Below are 26,884 nucleotides of genomic sequence, written 5' to 3'. Positions count from 1 at the left end.
CTGATTTTCAGTATATTTTTCAGTCTGTAGAAACCACTCTAGAAATTTTCTTCAATTGTTTCTCTTCTTTTCACCTCTCTTATTTCATTAGCTCTTCCTTCTACTGTCTAGTCACAGTTGGTCACAGTAGTAAAAACAAATTTATATAGCACTTATGATTACTAAGTGCTTCACAGAAATGCTTTGTTAGATATCTATTATTGTTAGATATCTATTATAACTCTGTGAATTGTATTTTATAGGCAAGGAAACTCTCCCCAAATCATGAGGGATATGGGAGTTTTCCATTTTCCATTTCTCCATATCTTCATAAGATAAAGTGAAACAAATGTAAGGATGATAGAGAATTATTGTGGGTCTTGTTTATTTCATAAGCATTGATACACATTTATCACTAAGCCCTTACTAAAAATATCTGAAGATGTAAGCATGAGACAAAAGAAAAATTAAAACACTGTAATGTAGCATATCTGATATTAAAAGAACTGGTATAATTTATAACTACATGTTTTTTAAATATATTTTTATTGATTTCAGAGAGGAAGGGAGAGGGCGAGAGATAGAAAGATCAGTGATGAGAGAGAATCATTGATCAGCATGTCCGACACTGGGGATTGAGCCTACAACCTGGGCATATACATTGACGGGAATCGAGCCTTGACCTCCTGGTTCAGAGGTCAATGCTCAGCCACTGAGCCACGCCGCCCAGGGCTATAACTATGTCTTTATACTATAAAATTCTAAAGGAAACTATCACAGGAAGCAGTTTCCTCCCTCAGGGTTGTGGGGGCAAAGAAAAAAGTTGGGATGGATGGGATTTAGAATCTTGGGAGAGAGGCCTTACAGAGGTTGGATCCAGACATCTGAGGGGTTTGGTCACCGGTGCCTGTGAGGTTTGGAGGAAGGGTCTACCCACAGCTGATAAATAAACCTCTGAGAAGGGGGCACAACCTAACTGGTGCTGTTACGTCAGGAATTCAGAAAAGATTTCATCCGAGAGAATAGCTCAGCAGATCCATAGAGCTGGGACTCAGACCTCCGGGGAGAGCATGCCAGCCAGCTGGTCCTTGAATTTCTGACGGCACAATAAGGCTGCTTCTGGGAACGTGGGGGAAACCAAACCAACCGGCAACTGGAACCGACATGAAGCCAACGGCTGCTCATAGAATGAAGAACCATTAAGGCTGCTTTATCATCTTTATCTAGCATTGGGGCCATCTCGGGCTCAGTGTTTATCGATTATGTTTTTCCTCCCTCACGATGGGTCTGTTTCCTCTTTCTTTACACGTGTAATCATTTGTATTACGTATTTGATGCTTTTGATGTTTTAGATGCTCTAGAATATGTTATCTTCTTTTGAAACGTATTCTTGTTCTAGCAAGGATTTCTACATGGCTGATCGCTTTGAACTTGCACACCTTTGCTTCTATGCTTTGTTAGGATGGACCATGGTAAGCGCAATGTGTTTTAAAAGGTCTGGTCCCTTGTTGGGACTCTGTCTACAAACTCTTCTGCCTATCTGGTCAGGCTGGATTTTAGGCTTTGTCTGCACCTGTCAAAAATAGTTCATACCGTAGAGTTTTTACTTCTGAGGGATCCCCTTTTTTGGATGAGTTCCCAGAGTAGTTTGTATCTCAGCTGGATGCCTAAGGTGCTGAAGCAGTCTGTTCACTTTTGCTGAGCTGAATCTTTGATGTCCCCCAGCACGGCCACCTCTGGTAGTCCTATTCCACTCTCAACCTTTAGCAGCCACTCCCTGGTAAGCTTTGGGTAATGTTGCTCTACATCAGTGGTTCTCAACCTTCCTAATGCCGCGACCCTTTAATACAGTTCCTCATGTTGTGGTGACCCCCAATTTCATTGTTACAGATTGAACATAATTAAAGCATAGTGGTTAATCACAAAAACAATATGTAATTATATATGTGTTTTCCGATGGTCTTAGGCGACCCCTGTGAAAGGGCCGTTCCACCCCAAAAGGGGTCGCAACCCACAGGTTAAGAACCGCTGCTCTACATGAACTGGGTGGATTCACTTAAGAGATTTCTGCAGCTTCTCCCTGCACAACTGCCTCCACTCTGGTGCCCTTCTTTGGAAATCCCAGCCACTTCCAGTGCCCCGGACTCTGCTCTGTACTCCTCCGTTCAGCGGGGCTCAGCTGCTCTGCTGGGATCCCATTGCTGCACTGCAGTTGGGGAACTGTCCCCAAGCAAAGAGCTGTTGAGTTTCCTTATCTCAAGGACGATAGTCTTGTGTTGTTTATAAAAGGTGAGCAGTGAATTTCATTTCCCCCACCCTCCACCCCTTAGGAGGCAGAGTCGTGGGGAGCTAATGTGAGAGACACTGTAATCACTTAAAACTTTTTCTTTTATACTTTTCTCTAGGAAAATTTGAGATGCACTTGTTTCCTAGGATTAAATTTGTGGAGGCTGCATTGGGGGTTGGGTGGGTGGAGATCTCATCAAGGTTGGGTCTTCTCGCTTTCTCAATGCTTGCATAAGGAGGCTTGCATGAGGAATATTATTACCAAGTTGTGTGCTCAGTTAAGGGGTTTATATAAAGACTGGTGGCTTCTGAGTAGGAGCAGACAACTTTCATTCAATAAACATTTAGTAAGTGTCTACTTTAAGAACTGGACATTAAAGAGAATCCTAACTGTATCCTCTGCCTTTGGACTGTACAATCAAAGGAACTGTGCAGCTTGCTTTATTTCCACCTAGTGCTAGTCTTACTGATTTCCTGAAGCAAAATTACACCCCCAAACCAGCACTGCTGATGGCCTGGAAGCTATGATTTTATACTTGTTACATTTAGTTTTCCCAAAGGGCATGCCTTTAACAGTTCTGGTTTGAGACAGGAATTTCAGTCTGTACTCATCTTTCTCTCCTACCCATGTTCTTTCCCTCATCTTGGTTTCTTAATCCCCTCTCTAAGACCTGCTCCCACATCACCCCACAGCCTCCTTCCTGGACTCTTTGTTCCTTTTTTTTTTTTTTTTTTGGTTAATCCTCACCCAAGAATATTTTTCTATTGATTTTTAGAGAGAGTGGAAGGAAGGAGGAGAGACAGAAACATCGATGTGAGAGATACACATCAGTTGGTTGCCTCCTGCATGTGCCCCAAGCAGGGTCGAGGATCGAGCCTGCAACCAAGGTGCATGCCCTTGACAGGAATTGAAACCAGGACCCTTCAGTCTGTGGGCCAATGCTCTGTCCACTGAGCCAACTAGCTAGGGTCCTTTGTTCCTTTTTATATTCAGAGTTGAGGACAAGAAAGAAGCTGAAGAAGCCAGTTGCCTTAAACTCAGGTTGTTGTTTTTTGGGGTGGAGGGGGTTACAGTTATCAGAAAAAAACCCCAAACCCTATCTTTTAAATTTATTGATTTTTTTTTTTTGAGAGAGAGAAATGTCAATCCATTGTTCCACTTATTTGTGCATTCATTGGTTGATTCTTGTATGTGCCCTGACCAGGGATTGGACTTATAAATTAGACGATTCTCTAACCAACTAAGCTACCCAGCCAGGGCCAAAACTTTCTTCTAATACCCAAATGTTCAGGTTTATCTCATCACAATGTAAAAGAAAGGTTATAAAATGAAAAGCTAGCAAAATTCCAGTAAGATAAAAGGAAATACTAAGAACTACACTGTTAGACTCTGAATTGGCGTAAGATATGGCTATCAGGGGCTCTGAGGCAGCTGAGGTACCTACTGAATCTGAATTTCTGTATCAATGGGGATATTTGAATCGCTGAGCTGCTGCCTGAAGAGCCTGAGGCTCATTACCTTTACCTGGTGCTGGGCTGAGGTGGGCAGTGAACCAGGGCTCCTGCCAGGCCCAGATGGTCCTGATCTGGGCTAGTCCCAGGGCTCTGTCCTTCCTGACTTTAGTCCCAGGCACGTGGCCCAATTCCTGCTGCCTTTTGGGGGCTGCCCTAGGTCGCCCTTGGCAGCAGTCCTGTCCCTCAAACCTGGCTGTGAGAGGAACACAGTTTCTCTGACTTCAGTCATTCCTGTCCCTACAAATGAACACACAGTCTCAGGTCATGGAAAAGTAAGGAATCACGCACATACGCACACATGATGATAAATTAGTACCTGTAATTCTTTCGCAGCTGTCTCATTTTAACATTTCTTCCTCTTAGCTGGTAATACATTAGGCAGTGGTTCTCAACCTTCCTAATGCCGCAACCCTTTAATACAGTTCCTCATGTTGTGGTGACCCCCAACCATAAAATTGTTTTCGTTGCTACTTCATAACTGTAATTTTGCTACTGTTATGAATCGTAATGTAAATATCTGATATGCAGGATGTATTTTCATTGTTACAAATTGAACATAATTAAAGCATAGTGATTAATCACAAAAACAATATGTAATTATATATGTGTTTTCCGATGGTCTTAGGCGACCCCTGTGAAAGGGTCGTTCGACCCCCAAAGGGGTCGCGACCCACAGGTTGAGAACCGCTGACATAAGGCCTTCTGCCCTCCCATCTATTCTCAAAGGAAGGGGAACAAGAACTGAACTCGTGTGCTGAGAAGTATCACAGGTACCCCCACTTTTACAGATGAAGGAATAGAAGCTCGGATATAAGGAGCTTATACAAAGTCACGGAGTAAGTGGGACAACTCAATTTAGATTCAATGCTCTTGAACTTCTATAGAGCCTACCAATCTCTCCTCTCAGATATCATAGGTTAGTGTGTGAAAAAATTTTAAGCAGAACACATTTTTTAAACATGAAATTTTTACATAGTGTCCCACTGTATAAGTTAGGTAAAATCAGAGTTTCTGTCATTGAAGGGGCAGAGCCTCATGGGAAATCATTGGTCCTTCTCCCCAGGTGGCCTCCCGTGAAGGCCCTCCAGGCCCATGAAGGTAGATGGGGAGCTGACCATCCATGGCAACATCAGACCCAGAAATGCAGTTCTCGGTCTCAACAGCCACTGACAGCTGTGGGGGATTTCAGAGGCTGGCCACCGCTTCAAAGCACCACCTGGTGTAGACAAGAAAATTACCTTTGGACGTCTTCTCGGAGGTCCACATTTATGCTTTGAAATAAAAATCATATAAAATACTAATAAATCAGGGCCAAAAATTAGCTGATCCTGGTGCCAATCTTCCCCGTGATAGCCAGGCCAGACCAGGAACAGACATGCATTTGCTCTGTGTTAATCTGCTTGTGGCTTATTCAGTAAACATGACAATGGCGGGGTCTCCAGCTCCTCGAAGGCTCATGCTAGTGATGAATGCGAGAGGCAGAGCTGTGGGACCACAGGCTAAGGCAGTGGCCACGGCCTGCAGTCCAGCTTACAAAATGCAGCCCTATGCAAGGTGAGGTCTGGAGTAGTAACAACTGTAGCAACCCAGCATCCCGCAGCCGTAAGTGAAAACACATTTTTACATTAGGAAACCAGCACAGAGAAGTTAAGTTTATTGCCTCTTCTCTACAACCAATCTTCCAGGGCAGCATTTAGACATTTGGGTAATTCATTTCATTTGTCTTGCAGCAATAGAAAAAAATAGGGAAATGAGTTCTCATTTTATGCCTTGGTGACAGCGCAATGGATTTACAAAATGCAAATTAAAATAGCGATCTGGCATTGCTTGGATGCTTCCCACTTCTTTCAGCATTCGTTAGATTGAGGAGTTGCCCGTAACTCACTCCATCAGACGTGTGCAGGGGAGGCCGTTCGGACCGCGTTGCTGACTCCAGGTTTGGCAGCTCTTAGCAGGGAAGGTGGTTACCGCTATACTGGGGAGCAGGCCTCATGGACGGCGTGCTCCATGATCGTTAGTGTGCCCGGGGGGATCCCGTGTGAAACGGGCATGCTCACTCTGGGGATGTCTTGGTGCTGGAATGAGTGGGAAGGAGTGGTGGTCTAATCGCACCGAGAGAGACTCAGAGAACCCTGCATCATTTATGTATTCCATGCCGACGCTGCCTGCCCTCCGCGAGTGCTTCACACAACCAGTTCTGCGTTTTACCACAACTCCACGAGGCAGATATGCCTTTTCTTTTCTTTTTGTGGGAGATGGCAGGTGACTTCTCAAGGAAACACACCTCAGTGTCAAAGCACAGGCTGCTGTGACTCAAAAGTCTGTGCTTTTCTGTGATGTCACCCTGCACCCCCAAACCACCAAGCACCACGGCAAGGGCTTTACACGTCACCCCAGTGCAACCCTGTGGAGGAATCGCTTCTTATTCCCCCTTCGAACAAGGACACCCGTGCGCAGAGGGATTCAATGGTGCTCACTGAATGTGACTCAGGCCCTGGCACTGCTTTGCTGGGAAACCCTCTAGCACGGCTCATGAGCACGAGACACGAAACTCACACAGAGTCCAAGCAGAAAGCCAGGCCGGGGCAGCCCAGGCCTCTGGGTTAGAGGGTCTGCTCCTGCTTTGACACCACTTGCCTGAGACACAGAGTCCACGCTGGGTCACAGGCTGCACCTGCTTTCTATTCTGAGGTCTGAGATGGGGGGGGCGGGGATAAGGAGGGATGGAGTTTCAGGCGTCACCATGAAGAAACTGAGCCAGTCCCGCTCTGGGACCAGCTTCAGATGCTCTTATGAAATTTCTTCAAAGATCCCAAGATGGCCCTTGGAGACGGTGGGAGGTTTGCTTGTACCAGGGAGCCATGTAATATAATACGTTACTCCACGTATTGTTTTCAGCCTCTGACACATTATCTGTTTTATCTTCTTAAAGCCCTATGAGAAAGCTGCCATCACTAAGCCCATTTCACAGATGAGATGACTGAGTCTCAACCAGGAGCAGAGTCTTCTAAACCGCTCTGCTGTGCACCGCTGCTGGGCCCTGCGCTGTACTGCTGCCCACATTCATTGGTTAAGGGAGGACATGACCTAGTTCGGTTTTGAACATGAAGGAACCCTTCCAAGACCATTCTGTTTTGTATTTGTAGTGGTGGCAGCTAACTGTTCCTAGTTGAAGCAGCCCTTGGATTTGTGGTGTTCTTAGACCTGCTTGTGTCAGCTGCTCTGAGCTCCTATCCACTGCCCTGGAATTCACCGTCACACACACAAGCCAAAGACCTGGCCAGCTCAGCAGCAGCCACATGCCAAGCCTCCTGGCCTCCTGGCCGTTGGGCTTTTATTGATGGGAAACCACTGTGGGGCCTATTGTTCATAGGAATCCGGGACTGATTCAGAGCCAATAGCCTTGCATAAGACTAAGACATCCTAGTGAGTTTCTTAAGTAATGGTCTTATTACGGGGTTTGGAAAGAGACATGAAAAAGAAAAAAAAGAGAGAGAGAGAAGGAGAGATCCAACTTGGAGGAAATCCACTTCTGGAGAAGCCTGCATTTATTTTAATAGAAAAGTTTATTTATTCAAAGAACCATCATTGTTCTGTGGCTTTTCCTGAGTCCTTGTTCGCATTGTGGGTTACCCTGACGCTGATCAGTTTCAACGCTCACCTGTTCTCTGGGAATTTTATTGGATAGTCACACACCACTGCCCCGAAGAACTCCCACCGTCCCCGAGACCGAACCTAGTTGTAAAGGTGTCCTTTAGCTGCCGGATTAGTTAAGGGCAGAATGACAGCCGGAGCTGGCAAGACCAGCATCTCAGTGCCAACACGACAGGAATGTGTTCCTTAATCACGTCATGGCTCAGCAGGCAGCTCTTCCTCCTGCAGGTGACTCAGGGACCCAGCTCCTTCCATCTTTTTGGCACCACCATCTCTGTGGGGGGGTGGGAGGGTGGGAGAGGAGGGGCCAGGCTGTGAAGTCTTACTCTAGCTTACCTTCCACTTGCCAGAAGTAAGTGCAAGTGGCTGGGAGAGGTGGCCCCAATGGGCGCTGTTACAGTCACAGTAAACCCAGGGGGGTCTGCAGAGTAACACATGAGCATCTGGGGAGGCTGGAAAGAAGTTGTCTCTCTGGTGTCAGCGAGGAAGAAAAGCCCCATCAGGCAGGGCTGACGGTTTGGTCATCCGCAGGGCCCGGTGCTTGGGAGGTGGGTGTTCTGCGAGTGGGTGCTGACGGCAGGAATGAGTGCATCACTGGTGTCCTTTAATGCGGCTCCGTAGTCTTTCACACTTGACTGTGGCAGGACGGCCTTTCCTGGACCTTCCAGAAGAAACTCGCCGTCCTTCTCTCAGGCCTCCATGGGATGCTTTGTGTGTTTCTGTCGCGGCAGCTGCAACACTTTGTCGCTCGTGGTTTCACTTCTGATTTCCCTATGAGGATGCTAACTCCTTAAAGCTAGGACCCGGTCTCACCCATCTTCATACCCCAGCCCCTCTTACTTTCTTAGAGGGTTAGAAATGTAATATTTCTAGCATTGAAAATGACCCTCTCTATTAAACACATTACCTAAAATGAAGCTGTCCTATTTTAGTTCATCAGTGGGAACTATGGATGAGAAGCAGCATGAAGTGGGGAAAAGCGATATTTTGGCTAGACAGAGCTAGGTGGGTACCCCCAGTGGCTGTTATAATTTACTTAACCCAACTGCCTCTTCATTTCTTCTCCTGCTAAAAGGCTACTCTTAAGAAATTAAGAGAATATGCACATAAAGAGCGTACTGAATTTGGAGAAAAATACACACCCACCATTTCTCCCCTGGGAATCAGGTGTAAATGCTAAAAAGAAAACCAGGCCTCTGTTTAAAGCTCTGGGCAGCTTTACTTTGATTATTAAATTTCATGCCCTGGGCAGTGGCATGCTCACAGCACCTGCCCTTTTACCAAAATGGGAAGTAGATTTGGGCTTCAGCCGATAGCCCAGCGGTTCTCAACCTGTGGGTCGCGACCCCTTTGGCGGTTGAACGACCCTTTCACAGGGGTCGCCTAAGGCCATCCTGCATATCAGATATTTACATTATGATTCATAACAGTAGCAACATTACAGTGATGAAGTAGCAACGAAAATAATTTTATGGTTGGGTCACAGCATGAGGAACTGTATTTAAAGGGCCAGAAGGTTGAGAACCACTGCTAGGATAGCCCATGAGAAGCATGAACACACAGCCTCAATGTTAGGTCCTTGGCTGCGTAGACAGGAGGAAATGCTCTCTGACAAATGAGGGGATGAGCTGCCCTGTGAGGTGGCAGTTCCACACCCTGGACGTGCGCAGTAGGAAAGAATCAGCCATCTGCCAGGGGTGTGCTTTGAGTAGGAGGTGGAATTTCTCATCAAGGAAGAGGCACTGAATCTTGGAAAAGACTTTTTTTTGTCCTTCCAAAAACAGCAACGAAACTCTGATTCCATCACACATTTTAAATAATCAGTACATAGCACCACTTGTGCTTCTAGTGCCTAGTATATTGCAAGTGGTGAGGAGTTCTTTCATTGGTGGATGGATTCACTCACTCACCATGCTTAGGTAAACAAACATTTGGACGGTGACTGACCGGCTGAATGGATGATTTCCTCATTAACACCCTCACTTTTCCCACATGCTGTCACTACGACTTGTCGTTTTCCACATCCCTCATGGTTCTAGTGACCCTGTCCTGGACAACCTTCAGTTTGTTCAGGTCCCTCCAGAGCTAAGCATTTAAGGGAGTGACACCGGGATCAGGCCTCGTGATGAGCATCAGTTGAAACAGAACACAAAGTCCTGCTGTTCTGGCAGGCCGGGCACCAGCGATGTCCTGGCTTACGTTTCCTTCACAGGCATCCGCACGGGGCTGTTAGGAAGCCAGGGGCAGAAGTTTGCCGTTTTTGCACGTGTTGTGTTTTTGTTTCTTTATCACCCCTTTGGCCAACGTGGGTGTTGTGTTGCGTCCTAGGTATGGCCCCTGGGCTCTGAGCTCGTGCCAAGTACCAGACCAGCGATCTGTGAGCTAGGAAACGAGCCAGCTCATTTGAAGCGCATGACATCACGTTTCCTGAGGCGGAGAGGAAGGCCTCCTTGCTAGAAAGCAGGGAGGATTTTGGCTCTTAGAGATTGGATTCAGTAACCTGAACTCGTTGGCGAAGGCCCAAGCCTCTAGCAAGCAGCTATCATATGGTCTGCAAAAAATCCAGATCCAGGGCCTCCCGCCCCGACTCTCCCCGTTGTCACCGCGGCCTTCTTTCAGAAACGCAAGCCTCTGGAGGGGCAGGGACAGCTTTTAGAAAAAGAGAGACACTATAAAATCTGATTAAACGTTTTAGAAGAGGTTAGATAGATTTTGATAAGAGATTTTTTGCAATCTTACTAACTTTTGTCATTTTAAATTTAGGGCAGTAGGGGCAATGCCGACTTCATAGTGGAAAATTGTAAAGCCTGAATTAGCATTCTGTCCAAAAAAAAAAAAATTGCAGTCCTCTACCACTTTCTTTCCCTTTCAAGTTGAGTAAAATCGTATAATGTGCAGTGCTGGCTCCGTTGGTGTTAACTATTCAATTTGTACATCGATTCTCATGGTAGTTTCTCTGTTAACTTCAGAAATTGGCTCTGTACCACGTAGACTGTTAGAAGCCGCGTGGGCCAGTGCCTCTGTGTTCAGTAAAAACAGTACGGAGATGATTTTAAAAAAGTAATTCCTAATATAGAGGCCCCCCAGCCGCCCCTCTGAATGCTTATCATTGAGTCCTGGGGTGGAAATTAAGCTGCTTAGAGTGGCCGTAGGAGCCATGAAAGAACAAGCTACAAAGTGCCGTTGGGGGGTTATTACATTTGATACTCTTTACACTCTCAGAATACGGAGCTGTTTTTAGTTTTTTCAAAAGTTTATTGACTGAGACTCAGGAGAGAGGAGTTCCAAAGTCAAGATTAAAACCCCAGGCTTCTGGCAGACCTCTGCTTCCTCACCACCCACTCACAAACGGGGGGGTGCAGTGTGCCCGTGCGGGGACAGTGACGGACGGAGAGCCTGAGGAACAGGACCCGGGAACGTGCTTGCGTGTGACCCTCCTGTCATCATCTAAACTCCGAGTCCTCGGTCTAAGTCTGGATACTTCATCTTCTCTTTTGGGAAAACCGATCTGGTACTATTTGATCCCTCCCCGAAGGGGTGCTGGAGAAAAACATGAAATATTGATGACGTGCCTTAAGTTTCAGGGGAAGGAATGTTCCCGCTTACGGAAATTGGAAATGGATTCCGGCACACCCACGCGGCTTATCGGCTCAGCCAAGGTGGCACACTTCCCTCCGGGCCTGTCTGTGTGTGAAAAATCTAGCCTTTCTTTAGCGGTGTGTGCACCTGAGCATGGAGCGATGCCTTATTCACGTGTCCAAGAAGGAAAGAGAGGGGCGAGGTGAGAAGAGGCGGTGGCGCAGCGAGGCAAGGAGGGGAGGAAGGGAGGCGAGTGTAACTGACAAGCCTGGGAGCCCGAGCTGCTAACCTGCAGGGCGTGGGCACCCCTGCGGTTAACCTGAACCTCGCTGGCCAGGACTCGCTGAGAACTGGGCCAAGCTCTGCTGTGGCCAGGTCCTCTCGGTGACAAGACGGTGGGGTGCAGAGCTGTTCACTTGGCACCCTTCACCATCCCCAAGGTCACTGATAAAATATTAAGCTGATCCTATGCTCACGGCTCCATGAAGATGATCAGGAATGGAGGGAGGCCAGGGCGAGGGGCACTGATCCCATACGCAGAGAGGGGCAAAGCCTGGCCAGGCCACGCGGGCAGGCTCGCTCCGGCCACACCACCACGAGGAAGCAGCCGGCGTGTGTTTCCTCTCCCTCAGAAGGTTTTCCTTTGCACACCGTCAGCCCTGATTCCTCGGGGACACAACGGAACAGGCCCCACGGTGCCATCTGTGTCCATTCTGACAGCGTTCATGTCACAATACACAATCATGGAATTCTACAAAATCTAAAGAGTGGGATAAAATGTTACTGGTTACACTGATTAAAACGAAACTGACAACAACAACAACAAAAACCCCCAGAAAACAAAAAGAAATCTCTGTTGATATTCACAGTGACACCTGACAATTAAAAAAAAAAAAGTGGCGGCCAAATAATTGTCCTAGCGCGCTGCAGTTCATTGCCATGTTTTCAGAAATCCCCAGCGGTCTGGGGGAAAGAAAGTGCGGTTTTCACATCCTATGTAGTTCTCACAGAAGTCGCTCCCCGTGTATGAACAAAAAAACAAAAACAATGCAGAGACTAGGCACCAAGCTTGCTCAGACCGCGGCGGAGTCTGAAGAGTCAGACTTCCGACTCTTCGAATCAGATCTGGTTTGTGGCAAAGGAACCTGGCTGGCGACATTAGTCCCAGGGGGCCAAGGAAGAAACACTTGACTATTAATACGGAAGAAAACCATCAAGAACTAGAACAATTAAGAATTAAATATTTTTTTCTACTCTACTTTGAAGCTGAATTCCAGCTTTTCGTATTTGGAAAAGATAGGTGGCTGATCTCTGGGTAGAACTGCTCTCTCTTCCCAGGTCCACCCTCCCTGCTCCTGATCCCATAGCTCAACATTGGGGTGCAGGTATCGCTGGTTCAATTTTCTTGAAGTAGAATCACCATTTCTTTATATGTGGCCATGCCTCTTTCTCACAATGAGGTATAATTTTAGACTAGCAATGCCTTTCCTTCGTGGGCTATGGGCTTGATCAATTGTGTGAGCAGGAAACAATTCAACGTTCTGATAAAATCATACACAGGCGAAAATCATTGCACTTGGAAACAGCAACAACAAGCTCAGCCCGACCAGAGAGGGGCCAGCAAAACTCTCGGGAAGGGGCTGTGCTTCCTGCCCTGGGCAGAGCGTCCGGACCTCTGGGTGTTCTGTCGAATTTGGTTTGTTATTAAATGTCCAGAAGTGAAAGAGTCCAAAAGACACTGTAGGCTCCTTAAGGCTAAGTCTTCCCGGTGCTTCTACGAGATACAGGATCTCCTTGGCCACATATTACAAAGCAGGGGCTCCTCTTAGCAAAATGGCTAGCAGGGGCCCCCAAAACTCTGGAAGCAAGGGAGGATGGGCGCACACCGTGTCCTGTCCTGTGAATGAGAGAGGGAAACAGTAAGCAGGCTGGGAGGGCAAAGCTGCCAATCAACAGCCCTGTGGCCGGAAGTACAGCCCCTTCCTCCCACTCTACCGCTTGCTCTCATTACATTCACCCCACAGCCTGGGCAGACGGGTGTGCAGCTTTCTCTGTGTAATTCCTACTTTCTGTGAATCTGAACCTCTTTCCCTCTACCTGCAAACTTGTTTCTCTCTCTCTCTCTCTCTCTCTCTCTCTCTCTCTCTCTCTCTCTCTCCTTATTCTTCTTTAAAAAATACACTTTTATTGATTTCACAGAGGAAGAAAGTGGGAGAGAGGGATAGGAACATCAATGATGAGAGAGAACCATTGATCGGCTGCCTCCTGCATACCCCACATTGGGTATCAAGCCTGCAACCCAGGCATGTGCCCTGACCAGGAATCTAATTGTGACCTCCTGGTTCATAGGTTGATGCTCAACCATTGAGCTACAATGGCCAGGCTCTCTTTCCTTATTCTTTATCCTTCCTGCCTCTTTGTGCTTTCTGTCTCTTTCTTGGTGGATATAAAGGCACGATGCTAGTCCAATCTTGCTACCCAGTGGTCCATATGCTACTTCTTCCACATTTCTCCCACAATGCACCCTGTCCTCTCCCACCCAGTCCGTGGTCCTGCCCGCTTTTGTACATTCTGACACAGTTCACACTCTGCTTACTGAGTTGAATGGGCAGATTACTTGTTACTTGAGCCAATTACTTACACAACTAAAATCTGACCTTCTAGTCAAAATTGGAGCACATGACATTGAATATGTTACTAATGTATTCAGGATGTTCTCAAGTAAGTGCTTATAATGGGTAAGATCAAGGTGTTTCTAGACTCTGCTATCCTGAACTACTGTCAATATTTTCTTCTTTGGGGTGTTCACTCCACCTCATGTCTTCTTTGTAGTCCCTTTATGACCCTTTTGTAATCAATAAACTACTTGCACAAAATGTCTACATAAATAGGGTGGATGATTATATCCTGATGTTATAGGCACAGAGCCAAAATCAGTAATTTAAGGTTCAGGGTGGAAGGGATGGAGGTCAAATCATCATGAGCTGCTGAAGTGCCGTCATGTCACGCCCACCAACCAAGGCCCACTGAAGCGCTAAGATCTGCTACAGTGCCTGCCTCTCCCTGCGCCCACCTTCCCTGACCACCTCTGTGGGGTCAGAGTCAGACAAGTGGCTGCTGCTGCCGTTCGCTGTAGCCCATCATGTCCCTCCCACGAAGGGCACTTCCCGACTTACTGCTCCGGATTCTGACTAGGACTTGCTGACATTCTCGTAGATGACGTCACTGATGCAGAACTGCTGCTTCTTCTTCGTCCATATCAGCTGCACACACTGATGGATGAAAATGTACTGCTCCTGCAGCAGAAGTCAGGACACGTGTCAGAGCAAGATGTTGTTGTACAAATATGTGCAAAGATAGTATGTTGATACTATGACAGTGTTAAATATTATGACCTCATGTCAAAGGAACAAATTTTTATTAAGTAGGAGACAATTTTATAACTAGAAAATCCAAGGGAATCAACTGAAAAAATATTTTGAATAATAATAGAGCTAAAGGCAATAAATATTCAATGTCTATATGATGGACTATTTTGAAAAAAAAAGTCTATTACCTCTTAATATATCAAAATAAATTCCAAGAAGTTTAATAAATTAAACTTACAAAAATATAAAGGAAAATATAGGTTAATGCCTCTCTGATTACTTTATGAAAGGGCTTTCTAAACTTCAAAGCCATGGAATAAATTAGAAATAAAACTTTCAACCTACTGTATGTTTTTTTAAAGTGAAAAGTCATTTCATTATGAATACAGATCCTATATAATAAAAGGCTAATATGCAAATCGACCGAATGGCAGTTGCTATGATGCGCACTGACCACCAGGGGGCAGATACTCAATGCAGGAGCTGCCCCCTGGTGATCAGTGTGCTCCCACAGGGGGAGCGCCACGCAACCAGAAGCCTGGTGAGTGCAGAGGTGGTGGCAGGAGCCTCTCCCGCCTCCGCAGCAGTGCTAAGGACTGCTGAGGGTTCCCGACCTGTGAGAGGGTGCAGGCCAGGCTGAGGGACCCCCCCCCCCCAAGTGCATGAATGTTGTGCACTGGGCCTCTAGTAATAGTAATAAAGTGGAAAATAATCTAATTTTATAACCTATACAAAGAAGAATGGTTTAAATAATCAATGGTATGTCTATAATAAAATATCCAGTCTTTAAAATGAAATTTATATAATTTATTTAATTTTGGGCAATTTGGTATAATACACATAGGAAATATTAAGTGAAAAAGCAGAATTTAAAATTAGCATATGGACACATAGCCTGTGGGCATAATTGTGTGAAAGTTATACTTGAAGGAAGGCGGGATGAAATGTGCTGAAATATTGAGAGTTGCTGTCTTTGTAACATAAAATCAAGATAACCTCGTGATCTTTCTCCTTTTTCTTTATTGCCCAGACTTTCTCCGTAAGGAATAGCATTAGAAATAACCTTTCCATCAGAACCAGTCAAGATGTCCCTAGGATCTTGAGCATTTTGTATGACAACTTTAAACAAAGGGTAAGGTTAAGACTTTGAACCTCACTGGGTTGATTCTTCAGCCTCACCTGTGTTTTTCAACGAGATTGGGAGAAAATATAGGCCCTTATTTAGTGGTAGTATCTCATTAATAACTGAGCTACCCGCCTCTCCTTATTGTACATCACTCTGGCTTCCAGGGCTGTGTCAGCACTGGGCATAATAAAGCAGAGACCTGGTCACCTGGTTTCTCAACCCAGAACTGACCAGTGGCCAAGCTTTGCCTAAAAAAAAAAAAAAAAAAGGAGCCAGACCACAGGAAAAGTAAATAAAGACTATTTATGGGCAGGTCCCTGAGGTCCCTGAGAAATCTAAGCTCTGATCAGGACAGGCTACAAAAGCAAAGCCCTACCTGACCTCCAGCGGAAGCCCATTAGAGGAAAATCAAACAAAGCATTTGATAAAAATAGAAGAGAGCCCCAGGGAGGCGCATGTTCTCCACACGGCCCACTTCACGCTTGGAAGCATTGCCCAGATTTGCCATATCACAGAATGTGTGCTTCACGGCAACAGCAATTCCTGAGCGTTGTCATTCACAGGTTACAGACGAGGAGTGGAGCTTGAGAGACAAAGTGAGTTGTGCAGTGGCCATGCGGGACCCAGGCCTTCTCCAGGGGGCTGGCCTGACAACCCTACTCTCTTTACCCTTTGCTGCTCTGTGGAGCGGCCATGGGAGGGGGTGGCGGGTGCGGGGAGGTTGGTCAGGTGAGAAAGGGGAAGAGGGCATGTTAACAATAGCCCACGCCACAGGTTGTGTGCATCTGAGGACCTGACCCACATAATCAGTTATGTCTGCTCTTTGTATTTATTTGTTTTTAGGGGAGAGGACAGCATCTCACCCCAGCCTGACTGGGGCTATGCACCTTCTGCTTTTATGGGGGGCTGAAAGTACACTGGGGCCTTGACTTACGAGTTTAATTCGTTCGGTGACGGAGCTCGTAACTCAAATTACTCATATGTCAAATCAAAAGTGAACGAGTGAGACACGTGATGCTGGGCTGATGTGGCGTTCATTGTGATGTTCGCTGCGCCAACTAGCGGTGGCGTATCTGAAGCTGGCTCGTAACCCGAATTTTAGCTCGCAACTCAAAGCAAAAAATTGGCCGAGAGACGGCTCATATCTTGAAAAACTCGTTAGTCGGGACACTCGTAAGTCAAGGCCTCATTGTACTTAACTTTATTTCAGCTATTTTTAGAAGGGGGTTGGGTAATAGAATCCAGGTGATGGGAAGTAATGGGATTCTAGTACACAATATATGCAGGTGGTCGATAGATATACACAGAGCCAGAAATCAGCTGGGGATCATTCCGGCCTATTGAAAACCATCAGTGTCACAGGGTGCCCCAGGATGAGAAAGCTCAGAAAATCGTGTTCCACTCTGCTCTTTACTCACAGCAGCAAAGTAGAAGGGAGCGGGACTGGGCTGTGAATGGGCTCAAGGAGGATGTTAGGAAAATCCTAACATTGAAAATACAGGTCGCATCGCAAAGAGGGCCACCACGAGGAAACACAAAGGGAAGGGGACAAGATGTTGCAACATAAATAAACAACTGAACTGGAGAAGACCTGCTGCAAAATCCCGAGGGAACTCCAGAATGAAGCTGGAACAGCTGGGGAAAATCAGTAACCTGTGGTGACCTCGCCTCTTTTGCTGACTTTGCATTTTCCCACCAGAGTTCAGGGAAGGGATATCGTCCTTAAAAAAGACTGTTTCCCTAGAGATGGCAACCTAAAATGCTGCTGTAAACAAAGAAGCCAAACATCCAAAGTTTGGGGCAAGAAAGTTAGGGGGGGAAGCAACATTTTCTCAGCCTTGCAGAGAGGCACATGGCCGACCTAGTGTTGCGTGATTACCACACCTGGAGAAAGATCCTGGCGTGGAATCAGATGGAGGGTCTGCCGGGGGAAGGTAGTATTTAAAAAGGGATTAAGGTCCTGTACTGGGAAAGTCAAAAGCAAACAGGCTATAATCAAAGTCTATAAAGTTCTAAAAGCTATAAATTAGGTCACTGTGGCAGACAATTGATCAAATCCAAAATACTTAAAATAAGGAGCCGCCCTTTGAAGCTGGGGATTAATACACACATGGGGAGTTATAATCACATACTAGGATATATAAATTTATGGAGGTGAAAGCCAAAACTATGGACCGATCCATGAAGCACTGTTTACTCATTAGGTAGCAGGCTTCTCTGGGAAATGAGGGCCTTTAAACAAGGCCACATTCATGTCCCCACAGCAGTGGAATCCAAGGCAGCAGGGTTGGGGCAGGAGTGGGTAAGGAAGTGAGGACACATACATGAGGACTTGCTCATCACGTGTGAGAGCTGAATGTGAATGGGCTGCTTTTCCGCAGTGGCATGATCCTGCTTTGGCTCAGAAAGAAACACACTGGAACGATTGTGCCAAGCCTTGCTCCGATGGGAGTGGGGATGCAGGAGAGAAGTCAAAGGGATGGTGAAGGAGAAACCCCCACAAGCCTTGAGACCTAAGCCATTACTGCAGGCTTTTGGGTTATACTGACATCTAGTGGTGATTCACATGAGAAGCACCAGGAAGACCAAGGCTGCATTCAATTCCTTGGAACTTGAGTAAGAAGTCTGGCCAGGATGTGTTCTACTCTGATCCACCCACACAAAGGCCTTCAAAAAAAAGAGATGACTCTACACCTGAAGCTGAGAAGCTTCGGGTATGGCTGGGTGACTAGGACTGTGCACAAGCGACGGTGCTTGCTTTTTGAGGCCCACGCAGGTGCACACCCACTGTGGCTGTGAGGTGGTGCGAGTCTGTCTGCTGACCCCAGGCTGCCACTCCAGCCCTTGGGCATTCCCAGACTTCCGGGAGGAGGGGAGCTGGGGGGGGTGGGGGGGAGGGGGAGGAGGGATGGATGTTTCTAGGCATGCTGCCATGTTGTTACAATGCTAAAGCCATTCATTTAAGTCAAGGGTAATGGACTTGTGGTAGTTTGGAAATCCTTAAAATCATAAGGGGGACAGAAAGTGTGAGTCCAATCCCTGATCATTATCTAAAGTGAACTGGGACAGAGACTCACATGGTGGACAAACTAGTGACAAACTTTTGAATGAAATCTAGCATTTCAAACACAGGTGAAATCACATCAGTCCCACAGCGTCCACTCAGTGGCATGGCCCCAGATGGCTGCCCCAAACTCTCACTCTGTTCAAAGAGGCCTTCGTCTGTTACGGATAGATCCACGTGCTCTGAGTTACAAAGGGCACATGGCACTAATAGAAGCGCAGGCACTGCACACTGAACGGATTTTAGAAACGAATATCTGTTTCTCCTGGACCGTGAAGCAGTTTGAATGCGCACAATAAGACGCTGGAAATAGCAGATGCAAGACTGAAACAGGAGGTGAAGTAGTAGGAAGTTTTTTTCAGTCAAGGTCAAATTTATAGATCCCTGTTGATTACATCCCTACCTCTGTCTGTACCATGGACATCCGGTATGACCTCATTTCTGACACCAGCCCTAAGATGTCCACAAACTCGTGCTCCCGAATGTGCTGCAAGAGCCTGTCCAGGGCGATGAACGTTCCCGTCCGGCCGACGCCAGCGCTGCAAGAGTGTGCAGACGGCAGGTTACTCACACAGTGCTTCCACACGGGGGGTGGGGTGGGGGACAAACTGGCGATCAAAAAACAAAACAGGTAGCAAAAAAAGAGAAGACTAAACTCCTGAGAATGTTTTCCACTTCATTTTAACCGTGCAATTGTGGTCGGTGTGTCTTCTAATATCACATTTGACTATCACTGCTGCTGCTCTTAAAGAGGTATGGGTCTGGTCCGGCCAGAGTGGCTCAGTTGGTTGAGCATCATCCTGGGCACCGAAAGGTTGCCGCTTCAGTTCTTCATCAGGGCATATACCTGGGTTTCGGGTTCGATCCCTGGTTGGGGCATGTATGAAAGCAACCACTCAATGTTTCTTCTCTCTCTCTCTCTCTCTCTCTCTCTCTCTCTCTCTCTCTCTCTCCTTTCCTCTCTCTTTAAGAATGTCCTCAGGTGAGGATTAAGGAAAAAAAGAGGTATGGGTCTGCACTAGTCTGGGCCACACCTCTCTCCTCCACCAGGAGCTCTCTGCTTCCTGAGAAAGGTAAGAAGTGCCCATGGGCCTGGCGAGAGAGCTGGTTCCTTCCCTCGGGGAACTCAACACATAAACAATTTCAGTCTTCTGAGCAGCCACAGAATTAAGCCTCACACCCAGCTCAGAAGTCTAGCTGAGATGCCCACTCCTCACCTCCAGCTCTGGGGCCAGACCAATTTTTGTGCCTTAAACCCTGGGTTGAGTTCACCATTCCAGACTTTCCTTACAGCACATCTCCCTTCCAGTGAGTTCTAGCCTGCTTCCATCCCCCAGTAATCTTTTAGGTAGTTGCCTCCAAATCAAATTTAATATTTGGACCCTATTCATTACAGCCCCCAAATCCTAGAGGGAAGTGGAGTGATTTGTGCTGACCAATTGCCCAGCACAGTTGTACATGTTAAGTCAGCCCTTCTTTTCTTCCAGTCATGCAGACTGTAGGGCCAAGAGTTTTCAAAGTCTGAATTATCATATGTGAGAAAAGAGGAAGCCAAAATTGATTTCTATGCAGAACTGGCTAGGAGAGAAATCCAACAGTAAAAGCCTGTAGCTCAGAGCCCTAGTTTGCTTTTTGTACTGGACGACCCTGCTCACCCAGGACTTATCTTACATTCTGCCCCTGGGTGAACACCTGTAAAGTCACATCCAGAGTTGTCCCAGCTGCCTGCTGTGAAAGAAACTGTGAGTTTGACCACATGGTTGAGCAGCTTCATTTTCGGCTCTTGGAAGGAACCATTGTGAGACTAGATCATTTTCATTTGGTGAAGCAAAGTTTTTAACCTGTGAATGCCGATGGTGGACTGATAGCAAGGGTCCTCTCCCTGGTCAGAAACTTGATAGCCTTCGAAGCATTTTTCTGTCCAGGGAGACACATCACATGCTTCTCTCTCTTTCTCTCTTTCTCTCTCTCCCTCTCTCTCTCTCTCCCTCTCTCTCTCTCTACCTACTCATTCTAGTTCACAGAGGCCCTGGTGCCAGGTAGGTCCAGGATTATAGATCTACTAGAGGCCTGGTGCACAAAAATTTGTGCACTCGGGGGGGGGGGTGTGGGTCCCTCAGCCTGGCCTGTGCCCTCTCACAGTCTGGGACACCTCGGGGGATGTCCACCTGCTGGCTTAGGCCCGCTCCCCAGGGGATCCACCCTAAGCTGGCAGTCAGACATCCCTCTGGCAGCCAGAAACCCTCAGGGGATGTCCACTTTCCAGCAGGGAGCAGGCCTAAGCTGCAGTCAGACATCCTTAGTGATGCTGAGAAGGTGGGAGAGGCTCCCACCACCACCACTGTGCTGACAGCAATCAGCCTGGCTTGTGGCTGAGCAGAGCTCCCCCTGTGGGAGCGCACTGACCACCAGGGGGCAGCTCCTGCATTGAGCGTCTGCCCCCTGGTGGTCAGTGTGTGTCATAGTGACCAGTGATTCCCAGTTGTTCTGCTATTAGGGTCAATTTTCATATTACCCTTTTATTATATAGGATAGAGGCCTGGTGCAGGGGTGGGGGTTGGCTGGTTTGCCCTGAAGGGTGTCCTGGATTAGGGTGGGGGGTCCCACTGGGGTGCCTGGCCAGCCTGGGTGAGGGGCTGATGGCTGTTTGCAGGCTGGCCAAGTCCCCCAGCAAGGACCCTCACCCTATGGGGGTGTGGCCAGCCTGGGTGAGGGGCTGAGGGCTGTTTTCAGGCTGGCCACACCCCCTTCAGGGTGGAGATCCCTGCTGGGGTGCCTGGCCAGCCTGGGTGAGGGGCTGATGGCTGTTTTCAGGCTGGCCACACCCCCTGGCAACCCAAGCTCCCAGCCTCTCCTTTTTTTGCAGGTATCTGGGATTTATTTATCTTCTATAATTGAAACTTTGTAGCCTTGAGCAGAACCCAGGTCTGGCTGGAAATGTGGGTTGCCCCTGGCAACCCAGGCTCCCAGCCCCTTCTTGAGTGGATGCCAGGGTGGCTGTAAGCAGGTATCTGGGATTTATTTATCTTCTATAATTAAAACTTTTTAGCCTTGAGCAGAGTCCAGGACCAGCCAGGGCAGGTGGGAAGCTTGGCTTCCTCCATCACTGGGGGCAACCCAAGCCTCCTGCTCACTCCAGCTCCATGGCTGCCATCATCTTAGTTGGGTTAATTTGCATAGTCACTCTGATTGGCTGGTGGGCATGGCTTGTGGGTGTAGTGGAGTGATGCAGTAATGGTTAATTTGCATATTTCTCTTTTATTAGTGTAGATTTGCTTAGGCTGACATGGCTGCCAGTGCTTCCTCTAACATATTTATCTTACTTCTATCTCTGATATACAATATGAGCATATTTATAGCCCCTGCTCTTCAGAGATTGCATACAAATTTTACTAAAATATGTCACACCAATGGATTTTGGTGAAGCTTTGCTCACTTGGTAGGAATAAAGCTTAAATCAAAGATAATTCTTCTGATAAGGAATTAGCAGGGTCCTCGATTTTTGCTAATACAGTAGGTCATAAGGACCCCTTTCATTTGAACTATCTGGAAATTTAAAGGCAATCTTGAAAAGCAACATAGCAACTCTGTTTATTTCAATGAGCTGAACATTCTCATTTCTCCTTTCCCTCACCTGGCTTTTATGTCTGTTTATATTATTCTGGGCTGTGGTTAGCTATTTTTAACTTGACCTTGCATTTGGCCATGTTATAAACCATCAGAGTCCTTGACAGGATAAGGTAAGACCATGCAGTGCTTAAAGTCATGGCCATGGAGAATGCCTGAACCCTAACTCCTCCAGGTTTGAGTTGCATGAACTTGTGTGAACCCCTTAACCTCTCTACTCCTCAGCTTTTTTCATTCTAAAAGGAGAATAATAATATCTATCTTAGAGGATATAAATGGCTATATTACAAGTAAATATCATGTCTAGGAAGACCTGAGTTAATCATAAAATTTTTTAAAAAATCATAATTCATTTTATTAATTCAATCTGATCAGCAGTTAATGGACGGGTGGACTTTTTCTTTCTTTTTTTAATTTTAGTTTTGTTAAGCATTCTATTATTTATTTATTTTTCTTTTTACAAATTTTTATTGTTGAAAGTATTACAGATGTCCTTTTTTTCTCTCATGACCCCTTCTAGTGTCCCGACCCCACCCCCAGCCTTCACCACCCTATTGTCTGTGTCCATAGATAATGCATAAACGCATATAAATTATTTGGTTAATCTTCTCCTCCCTTTTGCCCCGCCCCCCACCCCCCCCCACCAGCCCTTTCCCTCTGAGATTCATCAGTCTGTTTCATGCTTTTATATCTCTGGACCTATTTTGTTCGTTAGTTTATTTTGTTCATTAGATTCCACAGATGAGCAAGATCATGTGATACTTGTCTTTCTCTGACTGGCTTATTTCCCTTAAACAAAACCAAGTTCATGGTGCTTAACAGAAACTGCATTTGATGACGTTACCTGCAGTGCACGATCATGGGGCTTCTGCTCTTGGTAGCTTGCTGTCGGACCACGTGCACAAACTGCAGGATGCTTTCTGCTGCGTTGGCTGTGGGCACACCGTGATCAGGCCACGCAGTGTAGTTAAAATGCGTCACGTCCTGCATCTCGTCAGCCTTTAGGAGAAAAGGCAAAGCAAGCATGAATCTCGCAGCCCCCTGGCAGGAGGGCCCAGGCGGCCACTGCAGCTCACACGTGAATGGCACAGGAAGGTAAAACCACATTCCCCTCCTGGTCTGAACACTTCCCTTTCCAGATCTGAGCATTGTGTCTGGCACAAAGCAGGATCTGGAAAAAACATACTCATGTACAAAGCTTCAAATAGTAGGATAAATGGGCTAATCCAGGCCTGTGTAGAGATAAGAGTTTAAGCAGATTAGGGTTTGCATCCTAGCAATTTAGCAACTGCATCGGCTTTGGCCAATGAGTTAAACACTGTGGAAGGTGCTCTTGGTGCCCCTTGGGTCCCCCTTCCCAGCCGCTGCCAGCAGCATAGAGCTGCACCCTTCTCAGAGTTGTCCTCCATCCGGGGGAGCTGCCTTTCTCAAAAATGCCCAAGACCTTGTGTTCTACTGCTCCAGGCATTCTGCAGCTAACTGGTGGCTGATAACGGGGTACAAAAAGCCAGCCCCATTATGGCAGGTGGAACAACTAAGTCTACGGTGCCATTCATTCCCCAACACCCTCCCTGGGACCTGGCTGACGCTAGACTTCAGCTGAACTCCTAGCTGTGTGAGACTTCTTCCTTGTTCTGTCCTATCCTGCGTTCCTTGTTCCCTAAATCACCTATTTAACAACCCCGGTCTTGGTCTTTGATACTAGGAGGCTTGACCCAAGGCAAACTCACCGACACACTGTTCTCATATCTAAAAAGGGTCTTTTCAGATGTTGCAGGATAACCTCACCTGTAACAGGGCTGTTGTGGGGATGCAGTGTGCTCATGTTTGTGAAGGATGGTACCTGTGAGCTACCATTATCGTCACCTGCCATCATTCCTGCCATCACTGCAGCAGCCCAGGGTAGTCAGACGGTTGGTTCTGGGAATCCTTGTATGTGGAAATGTTTTGTATATTTGTCCTGTTCAGATTAACTGATAGGTCAACTCTACAGGTGTGGACAAAAGTATGTTTATTGTGACATTCTTTTGAGTTAATAGAGCTACTGCAATAATTATAACCTGCATGCCTTTTTCCATATGAACAACTGTAAACCTATTTTTGCCCACCCCTGTATTGTTCCCTCTGAACTGAGCAAATGTCAATTAGGATGTGGAGCCTTCAAATGTCACTCTTTTTAGTCCCACTAACTTATCAGCATAAAGATTTATTTTGCTCTTGTTATCAATCTTCCAAACCCAGGCCTCACAAGGAACTAATTCATCCCCCTTCCCTCAAACTTGGTCAGAGCCCAGCACCCACTGAGTGGATGAAATACTCTACCATCATTTGGACGAGTTTGGCCTGACTGTGAGTTTGGAACTAAAGTTTAGGTTCAGGTATTAAAGAGAAATGAATTCTAAAGAGTCAGTGGTCTTGGGCGGAGTAAAATTTGTATAAATAGAAATAAATGCATAAATGAAGTGGATAAACAGATATGTAATAAGATGTGTGTAAATATAACAAAATCAGCACTTACTAGACCCTCTGTCCCCTCGGCACCTAAGGCCATACACCCCCAGCTGTACGCAGAGCCTCCCTCACTGCAGGCTCTGTCCTAGACACACGGAGCCGGAAGTCTGCAAAATGCTGGCTGCCATTGCTGCTGTCTACAATAAGTATGGCAAGAAAGTAACCCAAGCATAATAAAATGTGCATCATTATTCAACACCATGAGGGTTTAAAGATACTCAATCACTAGATACTTTTAGTTGCCCAGAAAAGTTCATGAAAATGCTCATTCTTTTCAAATGCGGATGGCAGGCTTAGCACAAAGATTTGAACAGTGTTACATATTACAGTTGATCTGAAAATGTATGCAGCTAAAATAGTCAAGATCCTTCAAAAATAGGAAGCACTTAAATCAGTCTCTAGCAGCAAGGCAGGGACTTGGTATCAGGGTGACCCCTGCCAGCTGAACAGCAAGGCACACACCAAGGAAGTGAAGGGGTTAGTGCTGTTGTTTTTTTCTCCAATTCTTACTCAGTTCATGTCAAGTTTGAATACAGCAGGGATGTATTCTGCGGATGATGTCTGTACCTCGCCTGCACATGAACCTACTGCACATGCTCCAAGCCTGTCCTTAGAGAGGTGGCAGGAGGAACAGACTGTGCTGACATCCTAGCAATCAGAAATCAATGGCATTTCAAAAGAGATGTGGGACCATGATTAATAATGTCCTGAAGTGCCCTAGCCGGTTTGGCTCAGTGGATAGAGTGTTGGCCTGCAGACTGAAGGCCTCCAGGTTGAATTCTGCTCAAGGGCACATGCCTGGGTTGCGGGCTTGATCCCCAGTAGGGGGTGTGCAGGAGGCAGCCAATCAATGATTCTCTCTCCTCATAGATATTTCTATCTCGCTCTCCCTCTCCCTTCCTCTCTGAAATCAATAAAATAAAAATGCCCTGAACTACCTTTGAAATAATAAAAACCAAACCAGAACAAAATAAGGGGAAAACAAAACAAAGCAAAAACTAAACTACTACTAAATCATGGTTTAAGTGTTTAATTTAAAATGTAAATATGCCTTGCATATGCTAATTATACTCACATATGGTTAGTATAAGTCATGAGAGCATGCCCCTCCTCAGTCAGGCCTGGGAGCAAGGCCCACATGTCTTCTATTGCCCTGGATAACCTGCCATGGGCAGGGCAGTCTCTCCCCATCCCCTCAGGCCCTGCAGGCCAGCATTGCATCCCACCAGGCTCCATGACATGGGGAACAAGGATATTGAACGTGGGCTTTTCCTCTTGAAGGAAGCAGTGTTGCAAAGCCTGAAGTGCTCATGATCTTGTTTGATGGTGGGTTGGTCTCCTGACACCTGGGGGTGGGGGGAGGGGGAGGTTCCCTCAGCCTGGGGACAGCATCTGAACTTGTGCTTGGTGACTTACATAGATGATCCGGAAGTGTCTGCAGGCCCAGTCATCCTGCTCTTCCTCCGAGATCATCTCCACGGTGATGTCTCCGTAAGTGATGGGCTCTTCCGTGAACGGCCAGTAATGGTCACATTTCACCTGAGGTGGAAACCACACAACAGGATCAAACAAACAAGCCGGGGGAGGCATGAAGTCTGTGCTCTTTTAGGGAAAACGAAAGCACTTGTGTCTGAAGAAGTGTGCGTGACACTGTGAGGTGATAGGAAGCAAGAGCAGGCTCTGTGCGGGTAAGCACTCCATTCGCGGCGTGGCTGGTGCGGGTCTTCCTGCTGAGTGGGACAGTCCTGTAGGCACTTACCCTCCTTTTCTCATTGCACTGAGTGAGCATGACAATAATCTGAGACTTCTGCTGTAGGACCATCTTCCAGAAGTCATTTCTGGTTTCAGGCAGTGGCCCCTGTGTGGCGATATACTCCTGGGATGAGTTGTATCCCTGAAAGGTAAGTGACAGAGTTGTCACCTAAGGAACCAAGGCCGTTCTGCATAAATTGGGAAACAACTGAAAATGTACTGGCGATAAACCTGGCAACGGATCTCAGACCTCTGTACCGTGTTCCCCTGTTCCCATGGAAGAGGTCGTCAGAGTGACTGACTGTATAGGTCAGTGTGATTTTAAGCATGATCCTTGGGAAGCCTATAAAATCACACCCTCACTTTCTAAAATGATAACTACAATCTTTATAGATATTTTAAAACACAGGTGCTCAGGGGGAG

General features: G+C 46.7%; 1 protein-coding gene across 2 annotated transcripts in view; it reads right to left on the bottom strand.

Annotated features, from left to right (window-relative positions):
• Positions 1-10,668: 10,668 nt before the first annotated feature.
• Positions 10,669-26,884, bottom strand: part of PTPRO (protein tyrosine phosphatase receptor type O) — a 210,946-nt gene continuing 194,730 nt past the window's right edge. For both annotated transcript variants that reach the window (XM_059682293.1, XM_059682292.1), the window contains 6 exons: positions 26,469-26,603; positions 26,126-26,248; positions 23,043-23,197; positions 18,975-19,110; positions 14,190-14,309; positions 10,669-12,910 (listed from right to left, as the gene is read on the bottom strand). In XM_059682293.1, the coding sequence (XP_059538276.1) occupies positions 14,205-14,309; positions 18,975-19,110; positions 23,043-23,197; positions 26,126-26,248; positions 26,469-26,603 (654 nt within the window). In that variant the 3' untranslated portion in view covers positions 10,669-12,910; positions 14,190-14,204. The remainder of the gene's footprint in view (positions 12,911-14,189; positions 14,310-18,974; positions 19,111-23,042; positions 23,198-26,125; positions 26,249-26,468; positions 26,604-26,884) is intronic.

Source organism: Myotis daubentonii, chromosome 2, assembly GCF_963259705.1.
Source record: "Myotis daubentonii chromosome 2, mMyoDau2.1, whole genome shotgun sequence".
Lineage (NCBI taxonomy): Eukaryota > Metazoa > Chordata > Mammalia > Chiroptera > Vespertilionidae > Myotis > Myotis daubentonii.
The sequence above is the reverse complement of the archived record's forward strand: the minus strand, read 5'-3'. Positions and strand labels throughout refer to the sequence as shown.